The following is a 19,681-nucleotide window of genomic DNA, read 5'->3' as shown; positions in this document are numbered from 1 at the left end:
ATGGGAGCCAATGGGAGCCTGAGGCCCCGCCCCCGAGAAATCGCCTCCCGGAGAGTATTTAGAAGCTGAGTGCTCAGAAAGGCACTCAGGAGAGAGCTGGGGAAGCCTGAGAAGGGAGTGCTGAGCGGAGCGTGGCCCCAACTCAACCCAAAATCTGGAGCCGGGCAGCTGGAGCGGTCGGCCTTGCGGGACGGAGCCCGCATACTGCCTCGCTGGCCACTGGCCATTTAGCGCCCCGCACTTCTAGCCGGATGTGAAGTGGGTGAGTCTCGGAGCTGTGCCCCGCACCAAGCTGCCCTGTCCCACCCCTGGCAGCCGCCGCCATGGCCCGGCTGGTGCTGCAGGGCACACTGCTGTGCATGCTGCGTGTCGGATTAATGAGCCCCCTGGACTCCGAGGGCTTCCTGTCCCCTGCGCCTCATAACTGTCCCTACAAATGCGTCTGCGCTGCCGACCTCCTGAGCTGCGCCGGCCTGGGGCTGCAGGATGTGCCGGGCGCGTTACCAGCTGCAGCTGCAGACCTCGACCTGAGCCACAATGCGCTGCAGCGCCTGCGCCCCGGCTGGTTGGCGCCCCTCTCCCGGCTCCGCGCCCTGCGTTTAAATCACAACGAGCTGGATGCGCTAGGTCCGGGAGTTTTCACCAATGCCAGCGGCCTGCGGCTGCTCGATTTATCATCTAACGCCCTGCGGGCCCTCGGCCGCCACGACCTCGACGGCCTAGGGGAGCTCAAGATGCTGCTTCTGTTCAATAACCGCCTGGCACACTTAGACGAGCAGGCCTTCCACGGCCTGGGCGCGCTCAGTCGTCTCTACCTGGGCTGCAATGAACTTGCGTCCTTCTCTTTCAATCACCTGCACGGCCTGGGCACGACCCACCTACGTACTCTGGATCTCTCCTCCAACCACCTAGGACGCATCCCTGTACCTGACCTGGCTTCACTGCCAGCCTTTCTCAAGAACGGCCTTTACTTGCACAACAACCCATTACCCTGTGACTGCCGTCTCTACCATCTGCTGCAACGCTGGCACCAGCGGGGGCTCAGCGCTGTGAGCGACTTCGCGGGCGAGTACACATGCCTGGCCTTCAAGGTACCCACCTCCCGCGTGCGCTTCTTTGAGCACAGCCGTGTCTTTGAGAACTGCTCAGCTGCCCTGGCTCGGGGCCTAGAGCAGCCTGAAGAACAGCTGCATGTGCAGGTGGGGCAGTCCCTGAGGCTACACTGCAACACCAGCGCCCCAGCCGTGCACATTGCCTGGGTCTCGCCGCAGCATGAGCTGCTTGTGGCACCAGGGTCTCGCAACGGCAGCATCGCAGTGCGGGCTGATGGCAGCCTGGCCATCAGCAATGTGCAGCCGTGGCACGAGGGTGTCTTTGTGTGCCTGGCTACTGGACCCCACCTGCATCACAACCAGACACACGAATACAACGTAAGTGTGCACTTTCCACACCCTGAGCCTGACACTTTCAACACGGGCTTCACCACGCTGCTGGGCTGCGCCGTGGGCCTGGTGCTCGTGCTGCTCTACCTGTTTGCGCCACCCTGCCCCGGCTGCCGCAGCTGCTACCATCACACCTGCCGCTGCCGCCGCTGGCCCCGAACACCCAGCCCACTCCAGGAGCTAAGCGCACAGTCCTCAGTGCTCAGCACCACGCCGCCTGACGCACCGAGACGCAAGGCCAGTGTCCACAAGCACGTGGTCTTTCTGGAACCTGGCAGAAGAAGCCTCAATGGTCGTGTGCAGCTAGCAGTAGCTGAAGACTTTGATCTCCACAATCCCTCGGGCCTGCGGCTCAAGGCTGGCTCTGAGTCCACTAGCTCCACAGGCTCTGAGGGTCTGGTGATGACCTAGGCTGCCCAGGGGCCCCACCGAGGCCACTGCCTGCCCACTGCTTGCCCTGCTCCCCGCTGCTGCCCAGAGAAGTGCCAGATGCTGGTGGGAAGCACTGGGCTTGGTCCTCCAGCCTCCTGTGTGGGCCTCGACATAAACCACAGCAACACCACTCACTGGTAGAGGGGCTGAAGTCCCCAACTCTCTCCTGCTTCTCCCCAGCAACACAGGACCAAAACATCCCAGGACCTAGCAGGGCCTACCTGTGCCCACATGAGGATTGGAACCGAGGGCCATCTGGAAGAGCCCTTGCATTAGAGCCCCAGGTTCACCCGCAGGGGCTAAGGCAGCCATCAGGGAGAGTGGTGGTGAAGAACTGAAGCAAGACCACCTTCTGCTTCCCAAGGGGACGGGAGTGGCCCACAGGAGAAAAGGAGGAAGACTTCAAAGGAAGACTGAGTCCCCACCCCGAGGGTGGAAAGAGGAATTACAAGCCCTCCCTCTGGTGAAATGTGACTCCCCACGCACCAACATTCAAGCTACTTGAAGCTTCACGAGTCCATGCAGTCTGGTGAGAAGGCAACCAGCAGGCAAGGCTCCTCAAGAGACCTCCAGGGGCATCGCAGGCACTCTGAGGGCAGAGCCTCTCCCACGGGCTCGCAAGACAATGGTAAGGGGCACCAATGACCTGTTCCCCCAGCTTTTCAGCAGTAAAAAGCCTGCTGAGCATGGCTAAGATGGGAGGGCTGAGCCGGAACTTGCTGTCTCCCAAGGGCAGAATCCTCTTAAGGGCTGGCACTGGTATCAGCCTAATGGCTGAAGCAGTGCCCTGGCTTCATATGCATCTCACCACTCCCACGGCAGGGAGGCAGGGAAGCGGGGACTGGGAACCCCTCCTGAGTGAGGGCTGAGCTGGGGGGCCCACAAGTGTCCTGGATCCAGCTATCATGGAATTTCTTAATAAAGGTTAGTACATGCTCTTCGTTGGAGCCTTCACAGACACAGATGGCAGTATGTGTGCTCAGCTCTTAACCCCAGCATTGTGTCCCTGGATATCACAGGATGGCACCCCGCCCTTAGCACAGTCTTAGTTCCCCTGCCCCTGCCTGAGGCACAGCCACAGCCAGCGGCTCTGCCCACGGGCCAGGGCACCCTGCTCTGCGGAGCTCCTGGATTCTCCTACTTTAGGCTGCTGCTGCTGCTACCTACTCAGTTCATACCTCACTACCTTCCTTCCAGCTCCAGACCTGACGCTGAAGTCCATGTGAGAGATGAGCTTTGGAAGGCCCTGCCCAGCCCCCTCCCCATCAGACAAGCCCAGCACCCACAGGGGACCCCAGCCCCTAACACTCACCCTGAGGCTGGGCCGTGCACCAGGAGTCGTACCAGGATGCCTGTCACTGCCACCAGAATAGGGTAGTGGTCCACACTCTCCAGGCCTAAGGGAAAGGGAAGGAAGGGGATGAGCTACCCAAGTGGTCCCGCTGCAGGGGCTCCATCCCTGCCCAGCTGACATCATCGTCATTCACACTTCCCACCCTCCTCCCCACAGAAGGCTGAGCTAGGCTGGGGGTGCCAAGCCAGGCTGTCCCCCTGCAGAATGTAGAATCAGGCAGCACTGCTTCTGGCAGAGGAACCAAGGCCTGTGGTGTGTTGGGTACAGGGCTTCTAGGTCCTCACCAGGCAGCCGCAGGGTGACCACGCGGTCAAACAGGTTCCTCTCAGCTGTCACCCGGTTCAGCACCTGGTTCAGCAGCTGTGAGGGCAGGAGCCCATTGGTGGATGGGTGGGCTCACACCACTGGGGTGTCCCCAGGGTCCCAACCACCCTTGCCCAGATGGACACACCTGTGCGAGACGCCGCAGCAGCATCTCAGAGGTAGGCTGGGCCCAGTCGAGGAATATCTCAGGCACCAGCGTGATGGTCATCTCCAAGACACGCAGCAGGCTGACCGAGAGGTCAAAGCAGGTGGCACATACCTTGAGCTGCCGGCTGTCCACAAAGTTCCGCTCCAGGCGTTCAGCAGCCTGCTGGATCTGAGCCACCAACGTGTGGGCAGCAGTCAGTGGTCTGGCCACACTGCAGATCGTGCCTCATCCTCTGCAACCCCCTGGCCCACAAGGTCCCTCTGTGACCCACCTCCTGGATCATGCCGATAAACTCAGAGAAGGCCCAGTTGAGCTGGTTGAGGACGCTGTTGAGGAAGCTGGGTGCCACGTCAGGACCCTCCCGCAACAGGTCTGCCATGTGCTGCTGCAGCAGGGTGGAGGGGCAGGGCTCTGTGGGGACATCGGGAGGGGCATTATCGGGACTCCAGTCAGCGGCCCCTGCCCGTCTGCCTCTGTCCTCACTCACAGGCCGTTGGTGTAAGGGCAGAAAGACAGCTCCCTGGGAACACTCAGGTCTTGAAGGCAGGGGGACAGGGTGCAGTGCTGCCTGGGGGTCAGGGCTAAATCTGTCCCCTCCCTCTGCTGGGGCAACCACAGGCTGCAGTTGTTCCCAATGCCTCCCCCACCCCCAGTTCTAGAACCGCCCCCAAGCCCCAGCCTGATCCCCAGAAAGTTCTCAGTCACATGCCCTTCAGGAAGGGCTAGACCTAGATGGGACAACCTCGACTCCTCTTCACTCGTATCAAGGCCATTTCTCCCAAGAGCCTCCTCTGAGCCCTGCCATCCTGCACTGTCCTCTGCTGCCCTTGGCCTGGCCTTAGCATACGGCTGAGGTGGTGGGCGCCAAGTCTGGGCTGACAGGCAGCAGTAACCAGAGCCCTCAGCCACACCGGGCTAGGCATACCTCCCCCCCCTGCAAATCAATAGTTCCTACAGCAGCAGGATGCATATCTGGCCCCACTGCTGTTCTCCACTTGCAGCTCAGGTCCACCCTGGAGGCAGGACTAAGGCAACTGGCAAGGACTTGCTGTGTGACTCTGCACAAGGAACTTGGCCTCTGGGGACCCCTTTAGGCCCAAACACTCCCACAAGGGCAGAAACATACCACATGGGCTAAAGAGAGCCACTGTGTGGGGTGAGTACAGCATGTGGCAGGCAGATTCTGCAAGCAAGACAGCCCAAGACCCTGGGCTGGGCCCAGTGAAGGTCCTCAGGCTCACCGGGCTTTGCTGGACCATAGGCCCAGGACAGAAAATGCAGACTTTGCTCCCAACCAAAGGCCACTTCCTCCAGGAAGCCCCATGGACACCCTTTGGGGCCCTGGCCAACCCCTAGTCTGTGCCCCTGCCTTGACTCAGGTATCCAGGGTCTGGCACCAGCTAGTGAAAGTAAAGGGGCAGAAGGACATGGTGTTGGGACAAGGCTGGAGGTCAGGGAGCTGGTTCAGAGGGCAAGGGATAGGGTCATCACTTTGCATAAGCTGCCAGCAGCCTGGGAAGATGCTGCCCCTTTTCACTGTGACACATGCAGACCGTTCAGGACCAAAGGGCACACATGGGACTGGAGAGCAAGACTCAAGAGCACCAGAGTGTCCTTAGACTGGGAGGAAGCAGAGAAATGGAAACCCCAGGGGATACACAGGGGGTTTGGGGCCCAACACGAGTCCAGGACTGAGGCTGGAAGAAGTGGGAAAGTCTGCAAGAACGCAAGAGCAGCGGGTGAGGGCCCCCGCCTGCCAAACCTGGATACTCACTCTGGAGGCTGGGCAAATTGGCATCCTCGGGTTTGGTTTTCAGCAGGTGTGGCAGCCGTGTATAGCGGTACCCGAACCCACAGCCCTGGGGGTGGAGTTGGCGGGAGGTCAGTGGGGCAGGGCAACCCCTCCCTCCAGCCAGCCATAGCCACCTCCTCTCCAGCCAGGCTTACCCTCCAGAGCCGCACCAGGATCCAGTTGGTCTGGGCCCAGGGCCGCTGCTCATAGGGAGCCAGGAGACTCCTCACCATGGCGATACGCCTGTGAGAGCAATGGGTGGTGGGCACGGGGTGATGCTAGTGCTGTGCAGGGCAGAGTGCGTGCCCCCCTGCCCCTGGGCCCCCACTCACTGCTCCTCAGGGATCCGCTCCACGGCCCGCAGGGAGTTTGGGTAGCACACGTAGCTGGCCAGGGCCTGCATCAGCGAGTCACGGATATCTGCTGGGACAGGCCATGCCTCAGCAGGTGCCTGGCATGAGCCCTGGTGCCCATGCCTCATACCCACCTGGCCGGCATTGTGCGCAGAAAATAGCCAGCCAGAGGTGCCATCCCGTCCGTCCCCATCTCCCCCAGCCCTCTGTCGGGCACCTCACCAGTGCCCACGATGCGTGTGTCGGCAAAGTGTTTGGCAAGGATGGCAGCCAGACGGGTCAGGGTCTCTTCATAGCCTGCAGGGTTGGGTAGTAGGATGAGCTGATCGGGAGTGCGGACTCCAGAGGCAGGCACACCCCTTGGTGGGTGGGCTTGGGTAGTGGGCTCCAGAGCTAGCTCCAAGGGCTAGTCTGGGCCCAAGCTGACATCTGGACACTTTAGGCAGGGCATTCACTAACAGTTGGTAAGAGTTGAAGGCACAGACTCATTGTGGGCGTTGGGCGGGTCCCAGCAGGAGGATAGGTCCTGACAAAGAGTCCTGCCTGGGCTCAAACCCATCTCAGCACACACACTGGAGGGCTCAGCAAAGTCTCCTGGGCACCCACAGCCCCACCTCTGAGGACAAAGCCTGCACTGAGGCCTAGGGCAGGGCAAGGGGACAGGCCAGGAGCGTAAAAGCCCACAGCCTAGTCCAGACATAAACTGCCAAGCCCAGCCTGGAATCAGTGGTCTGCAAGAAGCCCAGACTCCTATGTGGCCACCAGCAGCGCCCCCCTACTCCTTGCTGTGATCTGCAAAGACAAGCCACTCTGCCCCTGCATGGGATGCCACACCCCATGGCCAGCGCCAGGGCAGCAGGGTAAGAGGCCAGCTGGCTCCTGGGCCACAGAAGCACCAAGAAGGAAGTGAAAGCCAGGGTGGGGTGGGGCGGGGCAGGGTGGGTGGGGTGGGGGTGATCCCCACACCCTGTACTCTATTTCGTCTGTTTCCCTCCTAACACCAGGGAGGAGCTGTTGGTTCTATGGCTGCTGGTACTAGGACAGGGCTCTCCACCATGTGGGACTTTTGCAAATGCTTGTGTGATGCTGGGCAGAGCCTCACCTCCTCCCCACGTGGGATGTGTGCTGCTGGGTCATAAGGACTCAGAACAGGGCTTCTAGGGCTCACTCCAGAGGCCCCCTTTTCTGTCCCCTCCCAGCCTGAATGGGCCCATCACCTGGGAGCTCCTCCATGCTGTGCACAGGGCCAAAGTAATTCTTGAGAGCACTGTAGCTGTTGATGGCCACACTCAGGTAGAATTCGGGCATGAAGGCAAAGAGAGGACCTGTGCGGTCTCCATGCTCGATGGTCCGCAGGCAGACACGCAGCAGCCAGTAGATGTCCTGCATCTTCTCCTGTGGGAGGCACACAGGGTGTTGCTGGGCTGTTCACGGGAGGGGTCACAGGGGGTGTGGCCCGGTCTGGAGATTAGGAAAGGCCTCCCAGGAACATGACATGAGAACTGGATTCCAGGAAGTGGGAGCAGTGGCTCAGGTAGGAGCAATCAAGCACTGTACTGGGCAGGCAAGACAGGCCACCAGCCTGGATAGGGCAGCACTACAACCCCAACCAGAATCCTGGGTTGCAATTTTTTAAGGTACAGAAGGTGTAAAGCGAGAGGGTGCCATGTGACCAGAAGCCTGTGTTGGAACACTGCCCAGAGCAGAAGGGGCTGCAGGGACAAGTGGGGACAAGGCAGTGAGGAAGCTACAGCCTTGGCTAGGCCCAAGACAGCAAAGGGACTGGATGGCCAGGCATGCGGATGCACCGATTGGCTGTGAGGGCAAGGGAATGGTCGCAACAAGAACAGGGCCCACATTTCTGTGCGTAATGGAGCCTCCATGGAGGCTGGAAGTCCTGGGGGAGAAGCAGGCCTGGTAAAGGGCAGAGGGGATGTGGCTTAGGACATGTGGAGCATGAGGTGCCCAGCGATGCCCCCAAAGAGTTGGTGTTAAGGAGGCAGGCAGAAAATGAGTCTGGAGCTCAGAGGAGAAGGTGGTGTGAAGGTCAAAGGCAGCATGACTGCTGGTGGAACAGAGGCCACGGAAAGCAGACAAAACCTGCCAAGGGCCCAGTTCCCCACAGTATGGTTTCCAGATAGTCTATCCCACAAAAGGGGCCAGGAGGGGTCACCAACCAGAGTGAGGCCCTAGGCCCCAGTCCAGACCCATAACACCACATCTCCTGGAGTGGAGCCGGAGCAGCTGCACTTTCCACCAGCTCTCTGATGTGCTCTCAAACCTGAGAGCCCGAGAAGATGTAAGCAAGAAGTCAGAGGGTGGCCCTAGGCCTGGAAGTACACATGGACAGGGAGGCCTACAGGAGCTGGCATCACCGAAGGCCAGAGAAGACCGAGTCTGAGGAAAGGATGGCAATGGCACCGACGCGGCCAAGGGGGCCACTGTAATGGGAGAGGAGATGTGTCCACAAAGGGAGAGGGGGGAGCTCGACAGACACCTTGCAAGACTATTTCAGAAAAGTGGAGGAGCCTGATCTGGGCAAAGAGTGAAGAGAAGATGAGGAAGCCAAGACACAGAGAAGGAAGGAGAGAGCGGTAGTGTAAGCAGATGTACAGTGAGAGAAAGGCATCACAGGCTTTTTCCTTTACTAATGGGAGAAGCTGAAGGAGCAGGAGGCAAGAGGGTAAGCATTGCAAATGTAGAAGAAAAAAAAAAGGCAGTTCAACATAATAAAGGCTGTATTATGAAAAGTCCATAGCTCACATCATACTCAATGGTGAAAGAATGACAGGCTTTCCTCTAAGATCAAGAACAAGACAAGGTGTCTGCTTTTGCCACTTCTATTCAACATAGTACTGGGAGTTCTAGCCAGAATTAGGCCAGAAAAAGAAGTAAAAGCCATCTACGTTAGAAAGGAGGGAGTATGGGACTTCCCTGGTGGTCCAGTGGTTAAGACTCCACGCTCCCAATGCAGGGGGCCTGGGTTCGATCCCTGGTCAAGGAACTAGATCCCACATGCATGCCACAACTAAGAGTCTGCATGCTGCAACTAAAGATCCTGCATGCCGCAATGAAGATCTTGCATGCTGCAACTAAGACCCGGCACAGCCAAATAAATAAATAAATAAATAAATACATATATATTTTTTAAAAGGAGAGAGTAAAATTATCTGTTTGCAGATGACATGATCTTATATGTAGAAAACCCTAAAGATTCCACCAAAAAACTATTAGAATTAATAAACGAGTTCAGGAAATTTGCAGGATACAAAATCGACACACAAAAATCAATTGTGTTTCTATACACAAGGAAGGAACAATCCAAAAAGGAAACTGAGAAAATAATTCTATTTACATTAGAATCAAAATTAATTAAACAGGTGTAAATTTAACCAAGGAAGTGAAACACTTGAAACACTGAAAACTATGAAATGTCACTCAAAGAAATTTTAAAAGGTACAAACAAATGGAAAGACATCCCACGTTCATGGACTGGAAAATTTAATATCGTCAGATGTCAATACTACCCAAAGCAATCTACAGTTTTAATGCAATTCCTATAAAAGTCCCAATGGATTTTTTTTTTTGCAGAAATAGAAAAAGACTATTCTAAAATTCCTTTCGAATCTCAAGGGACCCCAAGTAGCCAAAACAATCTTGAAATAGAACAAAGCTGCAGATCTCACACTTCCTGATTGCAAAACTTATTGCAAAGCTACAATAATCAAAACACTATGGTAGGGCTTCCCTGGTGGTGCAGTGGTTGAGAGTCCGCCTGCCAATGCAGGGGACATGGGTTCGAGTCCTGGTCCGGGAAGATCCCACATGCCCGCGTGCAGCAACCAAGACCCAACGCAACCAAAAATAATAAAATAAATTAAAAAAAAAAAAAAACAGTGTGGTACTGGCATAAACATAGACATACAGACCAATGGAATAGAGAGCCCCCCACCCCCAAACCCTCACATATATGGTCAAATGATTTTTGACAAGGGTGCCAAGACCATTCAATGGGGAAAGGACAGTCTTTTCAATAAGTGGTGCTGGGAACACTGGATATCCACATACAAAAGAATGAAGTTGGACCATTATCTCACATCATATACAAAAATTAACTTAAAATGGGTCACAGACCTAAACTTAAGAGCTAAAAACTCTTAGAAGAAAACATAGTGGAAAACCTTCACGACCTTGGATTTGATAATGATTTCTTGGATATCACAACAAAAGCATAGGCAAGAAAAGAAAAAAATAGATAAATTAGACTTCATCAAAATTTAAAAATGTGCATCAAAGGACACAATCAAAAGAGAAAATGGGAGAAAATATTTATAAATCATAATCTGCTAAAGGGTTGATACCCAGGATATATAAAGAACTCCTACAAATCAAAAACAGGAAAACAATCTGATTTAAAAATGGGCAAAAGGATTGAATAGACATTTCTCCAAAGAAGGATATACAAATGGACAATAATTACATGAAAAGATGCTCAACATCACTAATCACTAGGGAAATGCAAATCAAAACCACAATGAGATACCACTTTACACAGATTAGGATTACTATTAAAAAAAAAAATTTCTGAGAAACAAGTGTTGGCAAGGATAGGCAGAAGTCAGAACCCTGTGCCCTGCTAGTGGGAATGGTGCAACCACTATGAAAAACAATATGGCAGTTTCTCAAAAAAATTAAAAATAGAATTACTATATGATCCAGCAATTTTACTTCTGGGTATATACCCAAAAGAATTAAAAAATAGGATCTTGAAAAAGTATTTGCACACCCATGTTCGTAGCTACATTATTCACGATAGCCAAAAGGTGGAAGCAACTCAAATGTCCATAGATGGATTAACAGATAAATAAAATGTGGTATATACACACAATGGAATATTATTCAGCCTTAAAAAGGAAAGAAATCCTAACACATGCTGCAGCATAGATGAACCATGAGACCATTATGCTAGGTGAAATAAGCCAGTGACAAAAATTCCACTTATATGAGGTACTAGAGTAGTCAAATTCACAGAGACAGAAAGTAGAACAGTGGTTGTCGGGGACTGAAGTGAAGGGGGGAATGGGAATTAGTGGATATAAATTTCAGTTTGGGGAGATGAAAAGAGTTCTGGAGACTGGTTGCACAGCAATAAATATACTTAACACTGCTGAACTGTACATTTAAAATGATTAAGATGATAAGTTACATATTGTATTTTACCGCAACTTTTTAAAATGGTTAAGATGGTAAACTTTATGTTGTGTATATTTTATCACAATTTAAAAAGAAGGTACAAAGATGGGAGGGTGAGGTTCCTAAGAAGACAGTGTGGGAGGGGATGGCAAGATTGCCTAGGGAGGTGGACAGGCATGAAATCCTGGTGGTGGGATGACGGTGACCATCTTTGTGGGGCTGGAGCAAGGTGGTCTGTGGCAAGAGAGAACAGAGGGGTAAAAGGCAGAGGTGGTTTGGGTTGGGGAGGAGTCACCAGAAGAAAGAGCAGTAGAGACCAAGGGCCTTGATCACCCAGTTATGGGGGAGGGGCACGCCCAAGAAGGTGAACAGATGCCCTACATGGGCACCTGGGGAGCATCCCAAGGCACTCACTTGTGGAGGGGGAGATGTCAGGGAAGGTGGGGAGATAAAACAAGTGCGGCGGGTCCGGGGCCTGGGGTGGCGGGGGTCAAAACATGGTCGCTGCGGGAGTGCACCGTCTGTCCGTCTACCCCGGGAGGACAGGGACTCAGCTTTCTGGTTCACTACTGAGTGTCCCCAGTGTCAGGATGGCACCTGGCATCCTCCAGGCTCTGGGCATGTTAATGAATGAACGAGTGAGTGAATGAGTGAGAAGAGAACAAGCCAGTGGCCTCGAGTGGGAGGGGAGTCAGAGAGAAGCAGATGCAGATGCAGGGTGAGGCTTGGGAGAGGCCACAGAGCCCCTGATGCGCTGGGAGAGGAGCAGGGGCAGCGGACAGTGGGAGGCAGGTAGAGACAGGCTGTTCCTTGAATGGAGGGTTATGAGCTGCGTGGGGAAGTGGGGTCTACAAATGGCATCTACTTAAGTTCATGGGGCATGAAAAGTTCAGGGGATGTGGCACTAGGTGGGGAGGGAGGATGAGGAGCAGGGAGGGGGCACGTGTGTGCCAGAGGCCCAGGAGGGCAGGGAGCACTGAGGGGCTGGCACAACCCTGCCCAATCAGTGACTAGTCCGGGGGCTTGGGGAGGGCAGCAGCTGCTGGCCTAGGACACACCGCTCACCTGGGAATAAACGGTGGCATGGACCCAGGCAAGACGGCGACTTAGGTGATCCAGCTTTTCTGAGAAAACCTTCTGGCTCTTCGTCAACTCTGCAAGGATGTCCTTCCTCTGCCACCCAAGGAGAAGGGAGGAGAGGACAATCAGGACATGGCCCCGTGCCCAGACCCACACAGCCTAGCGGGGGCCCCACTGGTGCCCGGGGCAGGCAAAGGGTTGGGCGGACCCAGCTCCACTCTTCAAAACCCTCCTCAGCCTCTGACCTGCTGGTGAGCCTGAGCAAGACAGGGCCACAGGTGCCCCTCAGAATGTGGAAGTGAGACGCAGCTGAGGGCATGTGAGATGAGCCCCTGGCTGGGACATCCCAGGGACTCCACGCTAGAACTGCAGCTCCGGCAGCTGCTTTTGCCCTGGACAAGCGCAGGGTCCTGTAGACAGGTGGGAGCCAGGGGCTGCCAGGGAAGCCCAGACTGGGCATTCTTGGCTCTGTTCCCCAGGCCAGAGAGCTACGGCAGAGGGGCTCCAGGGGAGGGAAGGAGGGAGGGAGGGAGGCCCTGCTTCCTGCTGACTCTGCAAGTGGCCGAGGAAGTACTCAGGGTCGAATCCATAATTGATGAGGAGAGTGGGTGTGTGTCAGCACTTAGTGGCCAGGGTAGGGGCACCCTGGCACAGGCCATGGCTGGCTGACGGGGCTCAGGCCGTGCCTAGCCCTGGTGCCAGCCCCACTCTCACTGATGTGGTCTGCCCGGGGCGGGAGTGGGGAAGAGGAGAACTGCTGGGCAACCCCAGAGGCAGGGGCAGGATAGCAGCTTTCCCTCATGGGCTTCCCTGGGGAACCCCAGCGAGCAAGCTGCCCTCTTTAATGCCCCACCCTCCCAAAGACCCACCTGCCCATCCACCTTACCCGCTTGGGGCACCGGCGGAGCTTGTCCTCTGTGTCCCTCAGAGCCATCGCATACTCATTGACATCATCGGACACTCCCACCATCTAGAGCACCAGACACACATCCAGGGTGACCCTTGGGCACTTCGCACAGGTTTCTCCACACCCAGTCTGGACCCCAGCCCTGCCAAACCCTTAACCTTAGGCCCAGGACAGCCCCCTCCCACAGAAGTCAACGAGGTCAGGCCCAAACGGCACTGGCAGAAACTAGTCTTGCTGTGGCACATGCTAAGGTGCACAGTCACGCCCAGGCACCCCTGGAGACATGTGGGCACGTGTGGGCGCACACACACATGCATCCAAACACACAGAACCACATAACATGCACATGGACCAGTGGCGTGAGACCTTGCCCAGCTGCTGGTGAACGCTGAGATTATACATCATGATGGCACCGTCCAGGACTTCCAGCAGGGAGTTTTCGGTGAGGGGCTGCTCAGGCTCCTCGGGGGGCCGCCCCACCAGCAGGCCCTCATTCCACTGGCTACCCTCGACTAGGGAATAGGGAAGGACAGGGTCAGGGTCAGGGTCGGAGCCATTCCAGTTCTCTTCTAAGCCTATGGAGCCAGGATGGGCCTTATAGGAGGAGAAGGAGGCCCTCGCCCCCTGCCTGGGCCCAAGGAGGGACCTGCAGGGAGAACATGTGGTTCGGGGCAGGGAAGGTGCTGCATTCCAGGACCTATTTCTGTAGCATCAATTTCCTGCCCTCAGAGTGCACTTCCCACACCCCTGACATACTGCCAGGCCACAGGACCAGGAGGGAATGGGGTGTATTTGGCTTTGCCCCGGGGGAGTGTTGTACAGGAGAGAAGGATCCTTCAGCACGCCACGCCTGGCCCTGCCTGGCACCTACTGTCCTCACGGGTCCTCTGCTCCGCGCTCAGTGTGCGGACCTTCACTTTCTCTGAGGTGCTCAGAGGCCGCCGTGGGGTCATCAGGCTCACAGCTGCTGTGCTGAGGAAGCGGTTGGCTCGGCCCAGGGTTGGAGAACTGAGCCAGCTGGGCCGAGGCAGGGGCAGCGCGCCCCCCATGGCCAGGGCCTGCATGGGGCGCTGTGGTAGAGAGAGGAGGCCAGACGCCACTCAGCAATCCCAGGACCCGGGCCCACTTATGGCTCCCTTGATATGTGAGGCTGGGGAACGGGAGAGCGAGAGGGCAGCGGCTGGCTGGGCAGGAGGCCCCGCAGGGCCCCATTCACCACTGCGCCTGCGCCTCACCCTCCACCTGCTCCAACCCAGCCTTCACCCTGCATCCCAAGGCCCTGTGTCTCGTAGGGACTCAGCAGCAGGAGGCATGCCCCACCACACCCGTCAGTTCATGCCTCCACCTGCAGCAAGGGAACCTGCCTGGGGACAAGCTCCTTGCCTGCACGGAGGGGGAGATGGCCCCGTGTGACACCCCTACCCTTATGATAGAGGGACAGCCCAACACAAAGCCCCCTGCCTGCCCCTACCGCGGCACCTGGGCCGCAGCCGGGGCTGGCTCCTCATCCTCATCCAGGTCATCCATGGTGGCCGCCTGGAGCTCCAGTGGGTCGATCAGGATGTTGGCCTTAGAGGCAAGGTCATCTAGGAGGAATGACAAGAGGGCTTTCAGACCAGTGGAGGGCAGAGGGGTCATAGGTGGAACCACTGAGGACAGTGAGAGGGCAGGAGGCCCTGCAGGGCCCCATTCACCACTGCGCCTGTGCTTCACCCTCCACCTGCTCCAACCCAGCCTTCACTCTGCATCCCAAGGCCCTGTGTCTTGTAGGGCGAGTCATGCTGAGTGAGGCAGAAGGCTCTCCCCACCACGACCCCATCACTCCGTCTTTATCTGCGTGACCCCACTCTCTCCAGGGCCCTACTTCTCTGACTGCTCCGTTGCTTTCTTCCTTGTCCTGCCCCACAAACAAAGGGAGATCCAGAGCTGCCCAGGGCTCTCCTTGCCTCACTCTGCACACTCCCCAGGGGGTCTGGTCCTCACCGCAGGCTTGTCCCCACCTCTGCGCTGACAGCTGGACACACCACCGCTTCCTCCAGCCCAGGCCTTCATCCTGGCTGCATCACTGGGCACCTCAAACATACTAAACTGTCCTCTCCTGCAGCTCCTCTTCCTGATGGTGCCTCATCCCCACAGACTCTGGCAAGAAGCCTGGGGTCATCCTTGTCCCCTTCCCTTTACCCTCCCCGCCTCCTCTGTTGCCTGGACAACTGGCTTCTTTGTCTCCTTTCTTGGCCCTTGCACTCTACCCTCCACACTGTAGCAGCCAGAGGGAGCTTCTTACAACGCAGACCCCCCAACCTCGCACCCTTGCTTCAGGACCTTCCAAAGCTACCACTGTCCCTGGAAGGAGCCTACAGCCGCTTTGTGGCCCACAAGGCCCTCAGACTCTGCCCTTCAGACTCCCTGGCCTCATTTCCCATCACTCCCTGCCTCTCATTTTCCTCTCTAGCACGCCAGCTGCTTTCTCTCTCCAGGCCATGCTGGGCCGTTGCTGGCATCCCTGCCACCGCTCACACTGTGCTCTCAGCCCTTTGCACTGGAGACATTTGTGCTCATCCTTGAAAGTAGTTCAGGCAGCAAATGCGAGTCCCCCCACCCCACCCCCGCCCCCACCCCACAACTCCCTCACCAAGATCCCATGGTTCCCTCCTCCATCAGCACACTGCCCCCTATTCCATCACAGGGCTCCCAGACCTCCTCTGGGGTGGATGTGCAAGGGAAGGAAGGAATAGTTGGACGCAAGACCAGGGGCAGAGGAGGCCCATCAGCATCTCCCTGCAGAGCAGGTGGAGTGACTCGGGCGCCCTCTGGTGGGCACAGCGCAGCTCAGCACTCAAGGCCGAGCTGGCTCAGGAACCACCCCCCATCCTGCCCTGCTAACTGCCCAACCCTGCGCGCACCTTTGAGGGTCTTCCGAAGGTGTGAGAGGAGGCCTCCAAGGCGCTGCAGGTCAAAGTAGTCCACCTTGCCATTATAGAAGACCTGGGGCGGGATGTAGGCCTCTGCGAGGAGTTGGGAGGCCGGGCCAGCAGTCAGAGCCCAGCAGGACCCCTGGCCTAGGCCACCTACCTGACCAGGCTTCCCCTACCACCCCGCCCTCTACCATTTCAGGTCAGTTCCAGCAACGGCACAACTTGGGATGAAGGGGGCATTCTTGGCTGCTGGTCACCCAGGTGAGAATCAGAGAGGGCCCTGACCCAGCCCTATGGGAGATCGCCCAATGCAGGCTGCTTCCACTGACCCCTGGGGACTCCGTCCCACAAAAACACAGGGCCCCCAGCACCTCAGAGCCCACCCAAGGCATCCCCGACAAAGGACTGCACAGAGGGCTAGTGGGCAAGGACTGAGGAACAGGGCCCATAGAGGACAGGAACCCAGGGGACCATCAGAGCAAACACGGGCTCACCATCCAAGTGCAAGGCCTCCGCGCCCAGTGGGTAGGACTCAATTAGGCAGGAGGCCTGGGACAGCTCCCCCCAGCCCTGCCCTCAGCTATCACTCCACACCAACATTAGGGGCTGCCCTGGGGCTGGCTCTGCCCAGCGTCTACAACTCGAGACCCTGGCCACACTCACCCTCACTGAAGGTAGCGCATGGGTTCGAAGCCTTGTATTCGTCCCAGTAGTAACGCAGGGCCGAGATCAAGCGGTGTAAGAAGCAGACCATGTACTCAGGGGGGCAGAGCATGGGCATGTTCTGCAGGCACAGGTGTAAGACATGCATTTGTGCGGCCCGGAGGCCAGCCCACTCCTCATCCAAGGCCCTGCCCCAGGACCCTGGGCTGAGCAGAGAGGGTAGGGCGGCAGGCGGGGAGGAAATGTAGAAGTGCCAGAATTACAGGTGCAAATGCTGCGACAAAGCCAGGGGGCCATGGTGGGCTGGCCTGGGGATACCTACCCCCCGGCTGCTGGCATTCTCCTGCAGAAACTTTCGGAACTTGGTCAGGAAGATGTACCTAGAAGCTTCACCCTTCAGGGGAAGGAAAGCCGAGGCTGTGATGAGCTGAGGATCCTGGCCCCGGACTGGACTCAACTTAGCCTGCACACTGCCACAAGAGCCTGAGCCAGCCCTGCCCTCTGGGTCTCCAGGCCCGGTCTGATACCCCTCCTGGCCAGGGACCCACACAGGGGTCTGGGAATCACTTACCCCGTTGTCATCTTGATTGTTCAACAGCAGCTTCAGGATCTGGACCTGTAGTTCTTCCACCACTGGGGGTGGGGTGGGGAACAGGACAGCCTTCCTCAGGCAGGGCCTTGCCCTCAGGCTCCCGGGGACCGGCAGGGGGAGCAGGTTTGGACTGAGGCTCCACCACCAGGGATCCCCAAGTCCAACCTAAGCATGGTCACTACCAAGTACACAGGCACAGAAATCCTCCACCCCCTACCCAGTGCCTGAGGAACGGGGCTGACCTTCGATGCGCTTCTTGAGCCTTTGGCAGCCCCGTTCATAGGCACGCCGCCGGAGCCGCTCCTCGGAGGTTTCGTCCTTCACCTCCTTACTGTCTTTGCCCTGGGCAGGGGGGAGGGGGGTGAAAGATGGCAAGGCTCACCCTGGTCTACTTCAGACAAAAGACCCCTACTCCCACCCCCAGCCCAGTAAGGGGCCTCGCGTGCCATGTACAGGTGGCTCGGACACCCCGGGTCAGCCCTCACTGTGACCACCACCCACCCAAGTCAGGGCTGCCCACCTCCCTGCTGGAGCGGTGGGGCCACCAGGTGGTGGGGATGAGCTCCTGTAGGCCAGCCTCCTCCACACGCAGGGGGCTCTTGATGTAAAAGAAGACAACGGACCGGAGCACATCGAAGCTGGTGGTCGTTAAGGCAGAGCTCCGCTCACCACAGGGTGCCCGTACACCCTCATGAGCCCTCCCGAAACTTGCCCACCTCCGGATATGCCCACCACAGCTCTCCCAGTCCTCAGGGTGCCATCGCTGCTGTGTGCCTGTCACCACTGACTGTGAGCCCAGAGAAACAGCTGTGGCTGTCAAACCCACCAAGCCCAATTCCAAGCAAGGGCACGATGAAGACTTGTCACAGGAACAGATGACGGTGGGACAGCTGGAGAGAGGGCCTGGCAGGCTCTCTATTTGTTCCTGCCTCCTAGAGGCTGAGGACCCCACAGAGGGAAGACAGCTACTAGCCCAGGTTTCCCAGCCAGGGGCCCGAAGCTATGCTCTCTCTCCTACACCTGCAGTTCTCAACGTTATAGGGAAACAGGAGGAGCTGACTCCTTCGAGAAGATTTCATAGGAACCCCCGCTATGGAGCACAGATAGAAGTGCAGTGCTTTGGCTGAAGAGGGCGGGCGCTGATGGCTCCCCCCTGCCCCCCACCCTCCACCTCTGGGTGGCCCAAGAGCCTGCAGGCATCTGGAAATCCCTGCTCAGGCCAGCCAGCCAGCCTGGATCCTTTGCTCTACCCTCCCTGCTCTGTAGAGAAAGTGCTGGGAAGGCTGGGTCCTGGAACAAGGACTTACACGCTGGGTGGCTCTGGTCTTCCTGAGCCTCCGTGGGGAACCCTGGGCAGAGGCACACCACCCTCCCTGGTTTCTGCTGACCCCAGAGGGCACCGCATGTCTGGCCTGCCTAGTAGCAAGGAGAGGATACAGGACGTGGCTCAGCAGAAACTTGCGAGACTTCTCATGACTGAGGATGGCAATGGTGAGCCGCAGGTAGCGGATCTGTGGGGAGAGGGTGCTTAGAGTGGGCAGGTGAGGCCCAGGGGGCTCAGGGCCAGGGCAGGAGCTCCCACCTGCAGGCCCAGGTCAGGGACGATGGGCGAGAACCGGTACAGCCGCAACAGGGACATCATCAGCTGCCTGAGGCAATCTCGCACCTCACAGTCCTGGAGGAGGGAGGTGAGGTCGCACAGCGACGCGCTGAGGGCAGCCCCGGGACAGCCTTCTCCAACACCCTCCCTGCACGCCCCCTGACTCAGTGGAGCCTGACATCCTGGCCTGAGGCCTGATATCCGGCGCCTCACCTCCATGAAGAGCCACAGGAGATCCAGGACCTGGTGCACCACAGACTGCGCCTGTGCGGGGGTGCCCGCCTCCACGACGCCCAGCAGGAAGCTCATGAGCACGGCCTCCACCAGGTACACCTTGCGCTGCACCAAGGGCGGGTGCCAGTGAGGTGGCAGCCTCCTGCCCCACTCAGGGCCCCCCTGCCCTGGCACGTGGCCAAGGCCACAGATGGACTCTTGGTCCCCGTCAAGCAACCCCAAGTCATGGATGAGCCCTTCTGGGGTCTGATGGAGACACAGGAAATGCTGCTACCCAACAACGCCTCTGGGGCTCTGCACATGCCATTCCCTTGGACTGTGATGTCACCACCCCTCGATCTTCTTTCTAGGAAGCCCCCTGATACCCTCAGCTGGAAGTGTCTCCTCCTCACCCAGTGACATCCTTGGGGTCTAAGGGCTCTGGTCACAGGGGCCCCTGACAGGTGATGCTGCTGGACCTCATGCACCTCAGCATCCCAGCCCTCAGCAGGGGTGTTTCTACCATGGCCCGCCTCTCCCCTCCCTAATGTCCCCTCACCAGGAGCGGTGCGAAGCGATGGAAGATGTGAGCCAGTGTGAGGAGGACGGTGGGCTGGCCCTGCAACTGCCACTCAGAGCTTTCCTTCTCCACCAGCCGCCCTTGCTGTGTGGG

General features: G+C 57.5%; 2 protein-coding genes across 6 annotated transcripts in view; one reads left to right on the top strand and one right to left on the bottom strand.

Moving 5' to 3' along the window:
• The window catches only part of RNF123 (ring finger protein 123), a 28,788-nt gene that overhangs the window by 1,499 nt on the left and 7,608 nt on the right, over window positions 1-19,681 (bottom strand). For 3 of the 5 annotated variants that reach the window (XR_016394723.1, XM_089919336.1, XM_022573108.2), the window contains exons 12-35: window positions 19,568-19,672; window positions 19,009-19,134; window positions 18,778-18,870; window positions 18,633-18,706; window positions 17,716-17,833; window positions 17,438-17,537; window positions 17,175-17,236; window positions 16,926-16,997; window positions 16,604-16,724; window positions 15,929-16,030; window positions 14,505-14,611; window positions 13,897-14,095; window positions 13,392-13,537; window positions 13,005-13,088; window positions 12,104-12,211; window positions 7,063-7,240; window positions 6,068-6,142; window positions 5,825-5,912; window positions 5,648-5,735; window positions 5,475-5,559; window positions 3,972-4,111; window positions 3,680-3,868; window positions 3,513-3,588; window positions 3,187-3,271 (exon numbers count right to left, since the gene is read on the bottom strand). Coding sequence is in view for 4 of the 5 variants with exons in the window: in XM_089919336.1 (XP_089775462.1) it covers window positions 3,187-3,271; window positions 3,513-3,588; window positions 3,680-3,868; window positions 3,972-4,111; window positions 5,475-5,559; window positions 5,648-5,735; window positions 5,825-5,912; window positions 6,068-6,142; window positions 7,063-7,240; window positions 12,104-12,211; window positions 13,005-13,088; window positions 13,392-13,537; window positions 13,897-14,095; window positions 14,505-14,611; window positions 15,929-16,030; window positions 16,604-16,724; window positions 16,926-16,997; window positions 17,175-17,236; window positions 17,438-17,537; window positions 17,716-17,833; window positions 18,633-18,706; window positions 18,778-18,870; window positions 19,009-19,134; window positions 19,568-19,672 (2,621 nt within the window). In the remaining variant the exon portion in view is untranslated. The remainder of the gene's footprint in view (window positions 1-3,186; window positions 3,272-3,512; window positions 3,589-3,679; window positions 3,869-3,971; window positions 4,112-5,474; window positions 5,560-5,647; window positions 5,736-5,824; window positions 5,913-6,067; window positions 6,143-7,062; window positions 7,241-12,103; window positions 12,212-13,004; window positions 13,089-13,391; window positions 13,538-13,896; window positions 14,096-14,504; window positions 14,612-15,928; window positions 16,031-16,603; window positions 16,725-16,925; window positions 16,998-17,174; window positions 17,237-17,437; window positions 17,538-17,715; window positions 17,834-18,632; window positions 18,707-18,777; window positions 18,871-19,008; window positions 19,135-19,567; window positions 19,673-19,681) is intronic. The other 2 variants (XM_089919337.1, XM_089919334.1) reach the window with 2 other exon arrangements.
• AMIGO3 (adhesion molecule with Ig like domain 3) lies at window positions 317-3,348 on the top strand. Its single transcript, XM_022573124.3, has one exon. The coding sequence runs from the start codon at window positions 324-326 to the stop codon at window positions 1,851-1,853; it is 1,530 nt and encodes a 509-aa protein (XP_022428832.1). The 5' UTR covers window positions 317-323; the 3' UTR covers window positions 1,854-3,348.

This window comes from Delphinapterus leucas, chromosome 10, assembly GCF_059928025.1.
Source record: "Delphinapterus leucas isolate spDelLeu-1000000601 "Yukka" chromosome 10, BTC_Dleu_Yukka2, whole genome shotgun sequence".
In the NCBI taxonomy this organism is placed as follows: Eukaryota; Metazoa; Chordata; class Mammalia; order Artiodactyla; family Monodontidae; genus Delphinapterus; species Delphinapterus leucas.
This window is presented reverse-complemented; position numbering and strand designations above follow the sequence as displayed.

Coding starts and splice junctions, on each gene's coding strand:
- AMIGO3 (XM_022573124.3), top strand. CDS start 324: ATGGCCCGGCTGGTGCTGCAGGGCACACTGCTGTGCATGCTGCGTGTC.